This window comes from Ictidomys tridecemlineatus, chromosome X (assembly GCF_052094955.1).
Source record: "Ictidomys tridecemlineatus isolate mIctTri1 chromosome X, mIctTri1.hap1, whole genome shotgun sequence".
Classification (NCBI taxonomy): domain Eukaryota; kingdom Metazoa; phylum Chordata; class Mammalia; order Rodentia; family Sciuridae; genus Ictidomys; species Ictidomys tridecemlineatus.
Genome location: NC_135493.1, coordinates 117959205 through 117973950, shown reverse-complemented (window position 1 = coordinate 117973950; position 14746 = coordinate 117959205). Strand labels below are relative to the sequence as shown.

Genomic DNA, 14746 nt, shown 5'->3' with positions numbered 1-14746 from the left:
ATCTGTCCATTGGATTAGGTTATTTTACTTTGCAGATTTTCAATAGGGGAAATAGGACTAAAACTGGTTGTGTTGGGCAGCCCTTCAAAATTGGTTATCAGACTACCTCAACTGGCAGCACAGCGGCACACATCTATACTTCAGAGGCTGAGGCAGGAGGATCACAAGTTCAAGGCTAGCCTGGACAATCTTAGTAAGTTCTTATCTCAAAATACAAAATAAAAAGGGCTGGGGATTTACCTTAGTGATAGGGCACTCCTGAGTTCAATTCCAATACCAGAAATAAGCAAAATTACCACAATATTGAACATACAGCTTTATTTAAGATATTAAATAAACAGAGTAAAAAAAATGACAGTAGCAACTTCATAACAGGATATAAGACCAAGCTTAAAAGACTCCAGTTCTATTACTTGCTCTTCCTTGTATATTTACTATTTTACAGTCAAATCAGACACTATTAAAGGACAGGAAAGACCATTCCTGGTCCCCCAGTGTATAGCCAAAAAGGCCAACTGCAAATGTTAATGTAATCTAAACTTCTTTAATAACATTTCTTAAATTGCATTACAGTTTTTTTACAATAGAGATCAACAGGTCCATTTAACCCTTAGTTTACTGTCTTCAGAGAGAGGAACTATAAGAACATAAGGACATGGAGGCAATGTTTCACTATGGCCTATAACTGGTCTATTTTTCATTCATGGGTCCAGGATTCTAGAACTATAGTAGGATCCTATTCCTACCCTCTGACAGAGGCAGGCATGCAACATTTAGCACTGCAAAATCTTTCTGCTTCAGCTTCTTGAGTAATACTATGTACTATAAAGTTTTATAACATCTCCAAATATACAGTCAATGTATGTGCTATCAAGCTCATTCACTTCTGGAGAATCTTTTTGTCTACCCAATCTTGACTTTTTTGTTTTTTAATGAATTGTTATATCAAGATCAGGAAAGTCAAAAGCTTATTCTCGATTTATTAAGATTATTGATAAAAAGCTCTTTATAAATAACATTTCACAAGCAAATTGTTGATAATCCACATGAAACAGAATGTAACTACTTATAAAGAAATTCTATTAGATTTAGATAAACTGAGACAAGTAAAAGTTTTCCAGACTATTTAATCAAGTTACTTACAATGTACACATTCCTGAGCATACCCCATTGTGGTGACACTGTTTACTTCAGAATTTTTCTGCATTCAGCTTAAAAGATGTTTCTTCCCAAGAAACTGAACTTTTCTGTCAAATGCGCTTGATCGAATAGGAGAATTGGGTTCATAAAATGGATTCATTGCAAACTAGGAAAGAAGAAGGTATTGGTTTGTCAAAGCAAAAAGGCTGATAAATCAAGTCTCTAAATTATTTAAAACTTTTAAATTAAAATTCATCAAAGAGGGGCTAGAGTTGTGGCTCAGTGGTAGAGCACTTGCCTGATATGTGTGAGGCCCTGGGTTTGATCCTCAGCACTACATATGAATAAATAAATAAAATAAAAGGTCCATTGGCAACTAAAAAATCTTTTTTTAAAAATTCATCAAAGATTGGTCTGGGGTTGTAGCTCAGTGGTACCCATGGGTTCGATTCTCAGCACTACGTAAAAATAAATCAATAAAATAAAAGTATTATGTCCATCTAACTAAAAAAAATCTATTTAAAAAAATTCATCAAAGATATTCAAAACAAGTCTGAATACCACATTTTTAGGTTTCACTGAAAATGCTCCATTGTTAAACATTAATGTCCCCTTGAGAAAATTTTTTGTTTTGGTGTTTTAGTTTTGAGAAGTACCTGTAGCAAAACTAATGATAGTAGGATAGATATTGTGGGTATAAATTAAATTAATTTTCCAGATTCACCCTGTATGAGAAACACAAACCTACTTGTATTCATACATTACAAATACATGGATTAATCTGTAAGGTCCTTTGGACTACATTAACAAAGGAAAAATTTTATCATATGTTCAGTGTTAAGAAAAGTTATTCTTGTATGGTAACATTTTTTAATTGGGGTTTTAATATTCTTTAACACAAAGCTAAATGATCAGTTCCTTAGTTAAAGTAAGCACATTATAACATATGTAGGAAAAAATTAATATTAAATGAAATTACTAATAAGGAAAGAAGCTACTGATCATCACACCACAATCACTTGATAAGGTATCATTCTTCTCCCTTTGGTGAATATAGTTGAATTTATCAGGGAAGTAGCCTACCAAGAGCTGTTTTCCCAAACACAAGTCTTAACTTGTCAGTGAAGACTTGCCTGCTGAGAAAGTTGCCAAAGCTAGTTCTAATTGGGGAAAATCTAGTGTGAAATGAAAAACTGCAAAAAGGAGTTACTTAAAACAGTCTAGTTTCCTGTCAAAGCTAGAATCCTTTTTTATAATCAGATTTTTAAAAACTGTAGGATACCATACCTTTATATATAAATCATAGACATCAGTAAAGAAATTCTTGATTCCATCTTCTTGCCTTATATCATGAAGCATAATAAATCTCATATGTGAAATAATTAAGGTATAATCTTTATTAGAAATGAAAAGTGAAAAAGCAATAATTGCAATGTTACTCAAATTAGTCACATGCATGGTAGTTTTCGATGGAAAAGTTAAAAACATAAACTGGGTCTAAAGTCAACTTAGTTTTACCTTAAAGAGAATATAATCTTTAAGTCAGAAACACATACAAAGTAAAATCATCCTCAATATGATTCAGATAAACTCGTTTTTGTTTTGGGGGCAGGGGAGGCACTAGGGATTTAAACCAGGGGTGCCACATCCCCAGCCCTTTTTTGAGACAGAGACTTGCTAAGTTGCTTAAGGCCTCACTAAGTTGCTAAGGCTGGTCTTGAACTTATAATCGTCCTGCCTCAGCCTCCCAAGTTGCCAGGATTACAGGCGTGCACCACTGCACCTGGCTAAACCTGAGTTTTATAGATGATAACTTTAAAATGATCTGTTAAAACACAGTTTTTCCTAAAAGAAAAGTAGCCTAGGGCAGGGTTTGTGGCTCAGTGGTAGAAAAAATAAATAAAATAAAGGGATTGTGTCCAACTATAACTACAAAAACTATTTTAAAAAAGTAACCTATAAATTAAAAATTTTTACCTGATACTTTGAAACTATAGACTCAGAGCCTGTATCTGTGCTCCATGTTCTATTTGCTAACCCAACCTTAGTTCAGTATCTTTACTAATAAGTTAAGGATATGCCCTGCAGTGACAAATGCTGACACAAACCACTCATTGAATTTGTCCACAGTTTTCAAATACATATTATTTGAAAGCCACATGTTTTCATCCACAAGGTCAAGAGCAGCGTGAGCTATGAATTGGTTCAGATGACGATGATCATCCTAAATGACAGAGAGAAGCAACAGATTAACATTGCAATGTGGTATCAGGAATCCCAATAATTCTATAAATTCTATATGTAGTTTTCTTGTAGGGAAAAACACCATTTGCTTTTACTTCACTTATTATCAAGAGACATAAAAACTTGTTTTCGTGTTTTAATTTGATACCTAAAACTCAACAATAACAGAAATAGCCAATAAATGTTTCCAAGAAACTATATTTTTAATATTAAAGGAAGTTACCAAATTCTGTAACCCTTTAAGCATGTGAAAGAATACACTTAAGGGGGGGGGAACAGGGAGGTGGGGGGTTAGATTCTCCTGCTTTCAAGCTCACATTTTGAGGTTGGTGGCACAAATCTATAATCCCAGTAACCTGGGAGGCTGAGGCAGGAGGATCACAAGTTCAAAGCTAGCCTCAGCAACTTAAGCAAGATCCTGCCTCAAAATATAAAAATAATAAAGGCTATGGGTATGGCTCCGTGGTTAAGCACCTATGGGTTCAATACTGGGTACCACAAAAACAAACAAAAAAGCAGCTCACATCTTATTAGAGAAAGACATGAAAAACATGTGTAAGGTGAATGTGGATCAAGGTGAACACATTAGGGAGGCTAGGGCCATGGAGATGGCAAAGGACAGTTGTAGAAAATGGGTGTCACACACCATCTCAAGGGCAGGAGACAGCAGAGAGGGCTGGGCTTCCTGAGCAGTGGCACCAGGGAAGCCATAGAGATAGCTGAAGAGTTGGCACTCGTGCTTACCTGCCAGAGGCCTCTTTCAGGTGAGTGGAACTTATGTGGCATGGGAATCTGGGAGTGGTAGGAGGCCACACTCAGCCCCAGCTGTGAGCAGTCATCATGTTAACAGCAGAGTATAATCCTGTCAGAGCTGGGAGTGTCCAGTTGGTAAACTGAAATGGCTTAACAGCAGAGAGGGTGGGACTGATCCACCATAATGTGGAGAGGAAGCTCACAATTTGGAATGCAGCCTACTCTGGTGGAATTCTTTCTTTGAAAATGCAGTTTTTAATGAATATCTGTTATAGCCTGAATTGTATCTTCCCCAAAATTCATTTATGAAATCCTAAGCCCCAGTACCTAAAAATGTGACTTTTGTTGGAAAGAAAGTGACTGCAGATGTGGTTAAGATGAGGCCATAATGGAGTAGGGTGGGCCTCTGATCCAATATAACCAGGGCAATATAAAAAGGGATTTGGAGACAGACATGCACACAGGAAGAAGACCACATGAACACTGGTGCTACAAGCTAAGGAACTACCAGAAGCTAGGAAAGAGACCCTGAAAAGACCCTTCCTTAGTGCCTTCAGAGGGCATATGGCCCTGCCAATACCTTAATTGCAGACTTCTGCCTCCTAGAATTATGAGACAATAAATTTCTGTTGTTCTAAGCCCCTTAAGTTCTGGTATTTTGTCACAACAGCTACAGGAAAGTAATACAACCCTTTTGCTAAAAAGACGGTTCCCATGGATAGGCTGGAGGAAGGTTGCAGTTGCCTTGGAATCTGTTGTACAGCTAAAGTATATTTACTTCACTTATGTTGCCATGACGAAGTTAATTGAATCCTTAGAGTAATGGATGTATTTTGTGTCTGGCTCACAACAGTGTTTTCCATGACTTCACACTAATGATCACACTTGAAAGAATGGGTATGAATGGTAGAAATGCTTTAAGATAATAAGTGATCACAGGAGAAAGAAATAAGACCAAGTGAATCGATAAAGTGTTTTTATATATGCTACTCTGTCCATCACAAGTCCGCTAGAGAGAACAAAAATTGTATAGAAGCAGCAATGTCCCACAAAGCAATTATAGCTATAGAGATACCTCCAAAAATTTTTTTAAAAGAGAGAGTGAGAGAGTGAGAGAGTGAGAGAGTGAGAGAGTGAGAGGAGAGAGAGAGAGAGAGAGAGAGAGAGAGAGAGAGAGAGAGAGAGAGAGAGAGAGAGAATTTTCAATATTTATTTCTTAGTTCTCGGCGGACACAACATCTTTGTTGGTATGTGGTGTTGAGGATCGAACCCGGGCCGCACGCATGCCAGGCGAGCACGCCACCGCTTGAGCCACATCCCCAGCCACCCTCCAAAATTTTAATGTACAACATTCTCATAAGACTGTGGGAAAACAATGTTGCAACAATACGAGGTAGAAAATACCTCCAATTTCATATTTTGGTGGCAAGATTTGACCAGTTAAAAAGTATCTTATGCTTAAGAGTGTGCATTATGATTAATTTAAAAAATCAGCTCGTCCTAAAGGACATTGAGGCCGGGAGAAACATAGTGTATTTCTTAGCAACTTATTAGGAATATGTACTATTACAAAAAGATGGAGGGGATTGAACTGTTTTCTCTCTCCTTTTTTAATGGTACTGGGGATTGAATGGAGGCCTCATACAATCTAGGCAAGTGCTCTACCATTGAGCTACGTACCTCCCCAGACTTATTTATTTTTGAGACAGGGTCTTGTCTCAATAAATTGCCCAAATAAGAGCTGGCCTCAAACTTGTGATCCTCTTGCCTCAACTTCCAGAGTAGCTGGGATTACACGTGTGTGCCACCATGCCCAGAAGGATTGGGCTACTCTCATCTCAAGACTCTATGACTGTTTGAATGGTTGGTAATATGTTCTTGAACCAAGCTTATTTCTTTTTCTTGGTACTTGGGATTGAAACCACTGAGATACATCCCCAAGATGAGCTACATCGTGGGGATGAGATATATCCCAAAGTCTTTTTTATTTTTCGAGACAGGGTCTCACTGAGTTGTCAAGACTGGCCTCAAACTTGCAATCCTTCTCTCTCAGCCTCCTAGGTTGCTGAGATTACAAGTATGCACCACTGTACCCAGCCCAAGCTTATTTTTCTGGACCTATCCCTGACAATAAGAAAGTCAAGGGGCCTAACCTCTGGTACTGCTTTCAGAATTACCTGCACACAGCCAGGTAGTCTCTGGAGAAGAGACCACACAGACACTACCCAGCACAGCAGTGCTACAGGCACTGAAAACAAGGTGCTATAGATTCAGTGACAGCAAGACATGGGAGCAAGGGTCTTTTTTAACCCTCTCAGGTATATAAATTGATCTACTATGTCTGTCCTGATGGAAAAATGTGATTCAGTGAAACAGAATGGACTTCCATGGCATTTTCAGGCAGCAAGGACTATTCATCCAGACCCACTACAGGTGGATTGTCTTTCCATGCATTTAAGAAGCAGCACTTCATAGAGGGTGACATAGTGAACTTAATATTATAGGAAAGAGACTTGGGCATCATGCTAGTCTATACTAAGTGTATGCTGAATTGAAGGTTGAATAAATAATTTCAAAGACATCTCCTAGCTGGCTTCTATCAGTCTGTGGGCCTCCAGAGAGACCCTCATTTAACTGTGGTGGACATGAGTTACTTCATCTGTCCAGATCGATTCCATTTCTAAAACTATACTATACCATATTATTACAAGAGCATAAAAAATTTCATGTGGAATTTAAGCTTTCATACATACTTTGGATTCTGCTTTCCCAGCTGGCAAAAATTCCATTTCAAAAACTGGATTATCATGGTGGCCAACAATTACAAAGTAGAAGCTTCCGGACATTATCTTCAATATATGGCTCCTAATGAAATTAAATAAAAAATAATATATTTTTAGTACTCAATACTGAATGAAATCCAAAAATGATTAACACAAACTCTAGAATTTTTTAAATTTAAACTTCACATTGTAGAGGAGAATGCCACTGAGTTTAACATGCTTTCCAGTATATTATCATATACATGTGTCTTTTGGATTATACAAATTAGATATTTATGATATATCCTATAGAATATAATATACTGAGAATCCAATATACTGTATATCCAGAGGGAAACTAAAAAGCCTCTAATATGAAATCACAAAGATAACATTTTTATGATCTGAAAGTTTGGAACATTCAGCTCAAGGAATCCTGTATCTGACGGAGTTCGATTTAATTTGGACTGAACCAGTTAGCCTGCACATCAACACCTGGGAAGATTAATAGAGGGTGGTGAATAGTTAAGTACAAAGGAATGTGGAAAAGATGAAAGCAATAATTAGCTTGCCTTGGAAATTTCCAGGAGGCATCCTTCAGAAGAAGCTAAAAACAACTGTATCACACACATGTATACATAAAGGAGACACTATAGCATTTGTCTACAAATTGTATACTTTGTCTTCTTTCTACCTAAAGGATGTGTGCTACAAATTTAAGTCTGCAAATGCAAGAGCCTATGATATGCCTCTTCATACACCAATTTATAAGGAAGAAACAATTCTGTATTCTAGATAAAAAATGGAAGAAATAATCCAAAAGGAAAAAATTCTGAGGCATTGAGATCTTAGAACTAGGGTTAAGGGTTGACTAAAGAAAACAAAACAAAACTAAGAAACTGGGCAGGGATAGTCAGTAATTCCAGGCTTTAGATGCACAGAAAGACAGATGATGGCTTGGTGGGGAGAGGAGTGGGGGTGGATGGATTTACACATTTGTATTTTTAGAAGAGCTTTGGAGTTAAACAAAGCCAGGTTCAAGTCTAGCTCTGCCTCTTACTAGCAATGTGACCACAGGCATGGTCCTCCTTCTCCCAGTTTCTGTTTCCTCATCTGTGTAACAGGGATAACATCATAGTTTCCTCATGGTGTGCTTGTAAGGATGCCACAATCTAATGCATGCTGTCTGGTTCACAGTGATTATCTAGAACAACATGGAAGAGTATATACACACCAGGAGGTAGCATCTAGTAACTCCTCAATGTGTGGTGGAAATCCAGTTAACTGGGAGTATCCAGTCAGCATCCTGGACATCTGGGACAGATAGAGCCTAAGACTCACCAAACCTCACCAGGCCTTCTGCTGATTCACACATAACATGCACTGAAATCTGAAATCTGTTTCCTAATCAGGAAATCAGGGCCTAGTTGACACTTTTAACTTGACTTGGTACTTTTAACTATGACTATGGAGAAAAGGTAGATAAACTCCTTTGGCATGATGAAGTAGGATTTTAAATGTTATTTGGGGCAGGGGCTGACATGCTGTAGACTGCTAGTCAAATCTAGCCTCATGCATCCTCTTACTATTGTCTAAGGCTGCTTTTACCCTTCAATGGCAGAGCTGAACAGCTGCAATAGAGACCATCAGGCCCTTTACAAAAAAAGTTTGTCCCTGTTTTAGGGGAAAGATATGAAAAAGATTCAAATAATAAAACTGAATAACAAAGATAAGCAGGAATGATACAAAAGCTATGCAAAACTAGGGGAATTGGCAACAAATCTCCAATGGAAGTGCAGTAAGAGCAAAAGGAATTTGTAATTTGAACCAATAATGATATCATAAACTCTTGTTGGAAGAGGCTTCAGAGCTGGAGTTTCCCAAGGGAAGGGCTTACTTTCTTCAGCACAAACATTTAAACAGCAATAGGAGAAAACACACAAACACCAAACTTAAGCAGCAGAAGGAAATACATGTATACATTCCTCTCCAGACTCTCGCCCATTTACGGAATCCACCAATGGGAGAGATGCACAGTGTTTGAGCATAGCATGAAGAGTTCTGTTAAAAACCACCCAGTTGAGCAGATGAGACAGTTTTCCTTACCTACATTCTATTCTTGACATGAGCTGCCAATAATTTGATTTCACAAACTGCTCAAGTAAGAAGGGTTGTAGTTCTCCACCCAATTCTACTGAAGAAAACCTGCCAGGTGAAGCAGAAGAACTGAAAACCTTGGGAGAAAATAACCCCATTGTCTCAGGAACAGAACACCTGCAATTACTTAGCAACTACTTGCAGGCTCACTACCACTGGGTAATAATGGGTAAAGGTGAGACAAACTATTGCTGTCCAATATACTGAACTTTCTGCAAAGATGGAAATGTTCTATAACTACACTGTCCAATATGGGAGCCAGTAGCATTTGAAATGTGGCCAGTGTGACTGCAGAACTAAGTTTGAAAATTTAGTTAATTTTAATTAATTTAAACATAAATAGTCACATGTGGCTAATGGCTACAATACAGAACAGCACAACTACAGATCAATGATTGTAAACTCTTATAAATATAAAAGTTCAGCAATCTTCTCTACTCACAAAGCAAGTATTACTCAGAATTCCAATATAAAAAAATATGGTTAAAATGCCTGTTGGCATGAGTCTGCTCAATTTTCCCATCACCTTAATAGAGGCCCTTGAATCATCTCCAAGGAAGGCCAGGTCTAGAGGTAAGGAGGTAGCTACACAGAATTTGGGAATTAAACTGGGGAGCTGAGGAAGAGAGAATAATCTAGCATGGTTTCCAAATGCCTTGCTCAGGTGATCATGCTCAACAGTGCCCCTCTCTTGAGAAGTCCTAATCTATGGAACCTGTATGTCAGTATTCCTGGCAAAGAGGCTTTAAGGTTGCAGATGGAATTAATGCTGCTCGTCAGCTGACCCTGAGATAGGAGATTATTCTGGCTTATCCAAGTGGGCCCAATATAATCACAAGCATCCTTAAATACGGAAGAGGGCAGCAGAGGAGGAAAGTCAGAGGGAAATGTAGGCACACAGATGGTCACAAAGCTACAGTGTTCAGGGCTTTGAAAATGGAGGATTAAGCCAAAGCCAAGGGATGCAGGTGACTTCTTAAAGCTGGAAAACACAAGGAAACAGATTCTCCTCAGAGTTTCCAAAAGGAACACTGCCCTGCTGATCAGTGAGACCTGTGTCAAATTTCTATCTACAAAACCGTAAGGTAATATATTTGTTATATTAAGCCATTGAAGTTGTGGCAATATTAAAGCAGCAGTAGGAAACCTGTGGGTATGAGAAAAAAGGCAGTGTCAGCACATGGGTAGAAGGCATGTTTTATGAAGAGACAGGAGACAAAGGGAGTTCACTTACCAGGAGCATGGGTTTCAAAATACCATAAAAGGTATTGTGGGAGGCCATGATATACCAATGTGAAGATAACCACAGCAACATGGGAAAGACAATGTGGAAATAAACAGAGCCTATATTTTTTTCCACCACATATCCATAATCACAAGGATGCCCAATGCTTGCAGAATGGAACTGCAGAGAAGGGGCTGTAGTCTAGACTATGATGTTTTTCAGATGCTGCTGGAATGCAGGAATTAGGGACAAGGTGGGATTTCAGCATTAAGTAGCCTCAACACTGAAATGAACTGATGGCTCTAGTGCTGAAATCACAGGGGTCTCAGGACTCTCGGGTGATCAACACTGTTTGTGAAAGGTTACTAAAGTTTGACAAGGGACTAGACTTGGTGGCTGATGAGGAGAGCCAGAACTCTCACTTGTGGTAGAATGGGTCCCTGGTGGCTAGGGAGACTTGATCCTCTTTTTGAGAGGGAGACAACTAAAGAAATCAACTTGGTGATGAGGTGCTCTCTGGCTACCTTAAAGAGGACAGATAAATGATGTAGAAAGCAGGTCACTAACTAGTAATGAATATAACAGAACCAGAAATCTGTGAGCCTAGAATCAGAAGGGCAAAAGCCCACAAGAAACTGAAAAAGTGTGAAATATATTAAAATATATATTTTTTAAAAAGCCTTTTTTAGGTTTTGATGAGGAAAGAGTAGGGGAAAAAGGTCAACTGCTTCAAGTACATGGTACATACTGAAGAGGACACAGATCTCCTTAACTTCCATTTTTTGTTAAAGAGAATAACTTTCAAACAGCAAGCATGGAAGAAAGCAAGTTAGGCAGGATGCAAATTTCAAGGTAGGCATGTTAATAGGCATTTCAATAAATCTACGTCTTCAGGTCCTAACAAATTATATAGCTTGGATTAACAAATATTATTGTGTATTAGTAACATTTGAGTAAGCCCTGGTATATAAAAGTGTCATAACCTCAGAGATAGATAAATGCTACTACTTTCAGAAACAGGAAAAAAGTTGGCTCCTAGTCTATAACCGGGCACATTCAAAGAGACTAATACAACAGAAATATGTATTAAATTTCCATTTTTGGTCAGATACTGTGTCAGGAGCTTTTATTATAAGTTCATTAATATGAATACCTAGAAGAAATAGATTAGGTTATTATTTATTCACATACTCCACTTATACTGAGAACAAGTCATGCAAAATTTACATTTTGTTTTGGAAGGGAAATATGGTAGGTAGACAGTAAATCACTTTTTGCCAGTATCTAAGAACAAACTGGAGACCTATAGCCTGGGTGATAATAGTAGTCTTGCTAGAATGATACACAGTATGAAAACAGATGCAGTCTTATTCACTGTTTTATAACCCCAGAGCTACAAAAGTGCCAGAGGTCCGGTAAACATTATTTGCTGAATAAAGGATGACTCACTTGAGTGTCAGGACCTAAAGAACACTGCATATTTATTCTATGTCAATTTATGGCCCAGGGTCTCTAAGGAGGCTTTGAGGTTGACCTTAACCTAGTCTAGTTCAGCATTTAAACTAACTTGGACAAAACTTACCTCATTCAAGGTAACACTAAAGGCAGATAATTTATTAGATGGTAAAATAGGGAGCCAGGCATGGGGTGCATGCCTATAATCTCAGCAACTGTCACAAAATAAAAAAAGGGCTAGGGATGTAGTTCAGTGGTAGAGTGTCTCTGAGTTAGATCCTCAGTACCCCGCCCCAAAGAATTTTTTTAAAACTCCATTGCTAGGAAAGTCAGGTGAAACTAACAAGATAATTTAAGAGGATGAAAAATAGAGCCCTGCAAGTGGGTTTAAAAAAATAATAATAACTGCACGGCAACAAGAGGAGGGAAACCTAGATTAAAAGCAAATCTACCCAAAGTTTTAATTTTGCAAGCTCAGTTAATAGGTAGCAGTTTGATATGATGGTCAAAAAAACTAAAACAATTTTAGGCTGCACTGAGAGAAAGACAATGTCTAAGCAAGGTTGGGAAAGAGTTGAAGTCCTCTTTATTAATAACATCATCTTTGGGCAAGGTACTCAGTTCTGGGAATCACATTTTAAAGAGATCAATAACTCTAAACTGTGTATTTTGGGGGGGAGGGTGGGATCTAGGCTAGAGAATGCTCTGGAAACAAGAGGAATTGAAGATGTTGCGGTGAGGGGGAGACGGTGAGGGGGAGACTGCTTGTGTGTGTGCGCGCGCGCAGCACAATACTCTATGCTATCTAATAGAAAAGGGATTTGAGTTAGGGATGGCAAAGGGTTTCTTCTAGTGAATGAATTCTAACAAACTGGTACTATCAACCAGGAACTGGTGCTGCGAAAGAAACTAAGACAAAGTGATGTCAGCAGTTAATTGCTGTGATCAATTTATTCATGTCTGCTATAGGGAGTGCAGTGCCTACATAAGTGTCAAATATTTAGACTCTGGATTGGAAAGACATTCCAAACAGCTCTGTAGGCCAAACTCAGGGCTACTTTGAAGTTACAAGGAAGCTAGAAATGTGTAAGGGGTGGTTTGAAGACCACCAGTATCAGAGTGGGAGGATGATCTCAATTAACTTAAAATTCCCTTCCAACTCTTAAGAATTTTAAACTGCAGGGAAATGCAAGGCAAAACTCATGCATCCCAGTTCCAAAGCCAACCATTTCTTACAAAAAAGTTCTTTACAGCCTCTATAGAGGAACTTAACTGCCCTGTGCTCCTGAGAGCAGTGGTTTCAGTTGTTCCATAGACCTGGGGCTGCAAGACTCCAGCGGTGTGGCAAGGGACCTGATTATTACAATAAGTGGGTTTTTAAAAAAATGAATACTATTGATAAGTATCTAATGGGAAATCTTTCATTAATGTTATAAGCAATTTCCCCACCCCTAAGTGGGTTAATGCTGACTCTTAGAACAGTTTACCTAATCCTATTCAACTCTGGGACCAAAAGATGGGGTTGGGAGTGTCTTCAGGCCTTTTTAAACAGTAAGCATGTGATTCCACTTTTTAACAGTAAATATCAACACTTATCAGAACACTATTTTCATTGTTTCATTGTTCTGCTCAAAAGCCTTAAAAGTTTCTCAACTACAACATCATGTACTAATACCCCAAACAGATTCCCACATTGTCTTTTCTCAACTTTATTGTTCACCTCTGATAGAGCTGAGTGGTCAGCCTACTTACTTTTCCTCTAAAACTCACTTTGGATTACATCCACTCCAGACTGTTCTTACTTCTTTGTGCTTGGAATGCTCTCCTTGATTCTGTACAACCCTTTCCCATTCTTTAATGTACAACTAAGTCCCTCTTCCACAATTATTTCCAACCAAAACCTATAGGCTTTTCACCTCCTCTGAAGGCTTTTAGATACTTAAAACTTTTCACAGCCAGGGATCAAACCTCATTGTACTCTTCAGTACTGTGCAAAAAGCTGACACTGACCCAATTTTGTCCTCAAAGGACTTAAATACCTTATGTCCCCAGGGCACGATTTTGGAAGCCAGGACATAATCCGCACCCCCACCCCATTCCTTTGCACATTTCCCCCTTCCAGCAAAACTCTCCTCCGTGCTCATCATTCAAATCCTCCCTATCAAGGCATTGATTAGTCACACTTTTTCCACAGATATGTCCTTGATTACTTTCATCTTAAACTGCCTCCGCTTTTTATAAACTGTTTACCCAGTCTACAAGGCATCTTCGTTCTTCTTCAATTCATTGGCTGCGATATTTTCTTACTGGTGAGAGATCTGGTTCCTTTTCTTTCTAATTAAACTTGAGCATCTTGGGGATCCAGCTCACCTTTTTAAAATCTTGCTCAGAGCACACAACAATGGAAATTCTATGAAAGCTCAGCTCCGTGGTTCTCAAAAACTGGGGGCGATTTTGCCTCCCAGAGGTTGTTTGGCAATGTCCGGAGACTTGGTTCTCATACCTGTGCGCGTGAGGGCCGAGAGCTACTGGCTTTTAGACGGTACAGACGGGGACGCTGTGACTATCTTACGATGCACAGGACTGCCTCCTACAACAAAGAATTTTCCAGCTCCACATAGCAATAATGCCGTGGTTAAGAAACACTGGGTTAGCTGAAGGACCTAGTGAGAGCCAAATCTCCGAAAAGGCGGACGTTTGCAGATCGAAAGACAGTGTGGATTGCCTGGTGGGCTAACTGAATCGGCTGGCCAAGGCCGGGGCGGGGTGGAGGTACAAGACCAATATGCGCTTCACGTGGAGCCTGGGACGTCCCCCAAGGACCCGGAGCGCCCGCCCCCCACTCGCTCCAACCCCTACCTGTAGTGAAAGGCCGAAAATGGAAACGCCCAGTCAGTTCGCGCCACAGAGACCCGCGCTCCCCAGCTTCAGTCAGGACTCCAGGAGCAGTACTCGCGAGACCCTAATGGTACGCTCTCGCGAGATGTGGGTGGAACTTCCGGTGGCGCTG

At 39.1% G+C, this 14746-nt stretch overlaps 1 protein-coding gene across 1 annotated transcript; it reads right to left on the bottom strand.

The window, feature by feature from the left end:
• Positions 1 to 303: 303 nt before the first annotated feature.
• On the bottom strand, positions 304 to 14736 carry Trappc2 (trafficking protein particle complex subunit 2). Its single transcript, XM_078035116.1, has 5 exons — positions 14596 to 14736; positions 6891 to 7002; positions 3221 to 3364; positions 2428 to 2514; positions 304 to 1306 (listed from the first exon to the last, which is right to left on the bottom strand). Exons 2-5 carry the CDS (start codon positions 6981 to 6983, stop codon positions 1208 to 1210), a joined length of 423 nt encoding a protein of 140 aa, XP_077891242.1. The 5' UTR covers positions 6984 to 7002; positions 14596 to 14736; the 3' UTR covers positions 304 to 1207.
• Positions 14737 to 14746: the final 10 nt, after the last annotated feature.

Coding starts and splice junctions, on each gene's coding strand:
- Trappc2 (XM_078035116.1), bottom strand. CDS start 6,983: ATGTCCGGAAGCTTCTACTTTGTAATTGTTGGCCACCATGATAATCCA. Junction 3,365..6,890: donor CTGGGAAAGCAGAATCCAAA/GTATGTATGAAA, acceptor TCTGTCATTTAG/GATGATCATCGTCATCTGAA. Junction 1,307..2,427: donor TCTATGATTTATATATAAAG/GTATGGTATCCT, acceptor CTTCTTTCCTAG/TTTGCAATGAATCCATTTTA.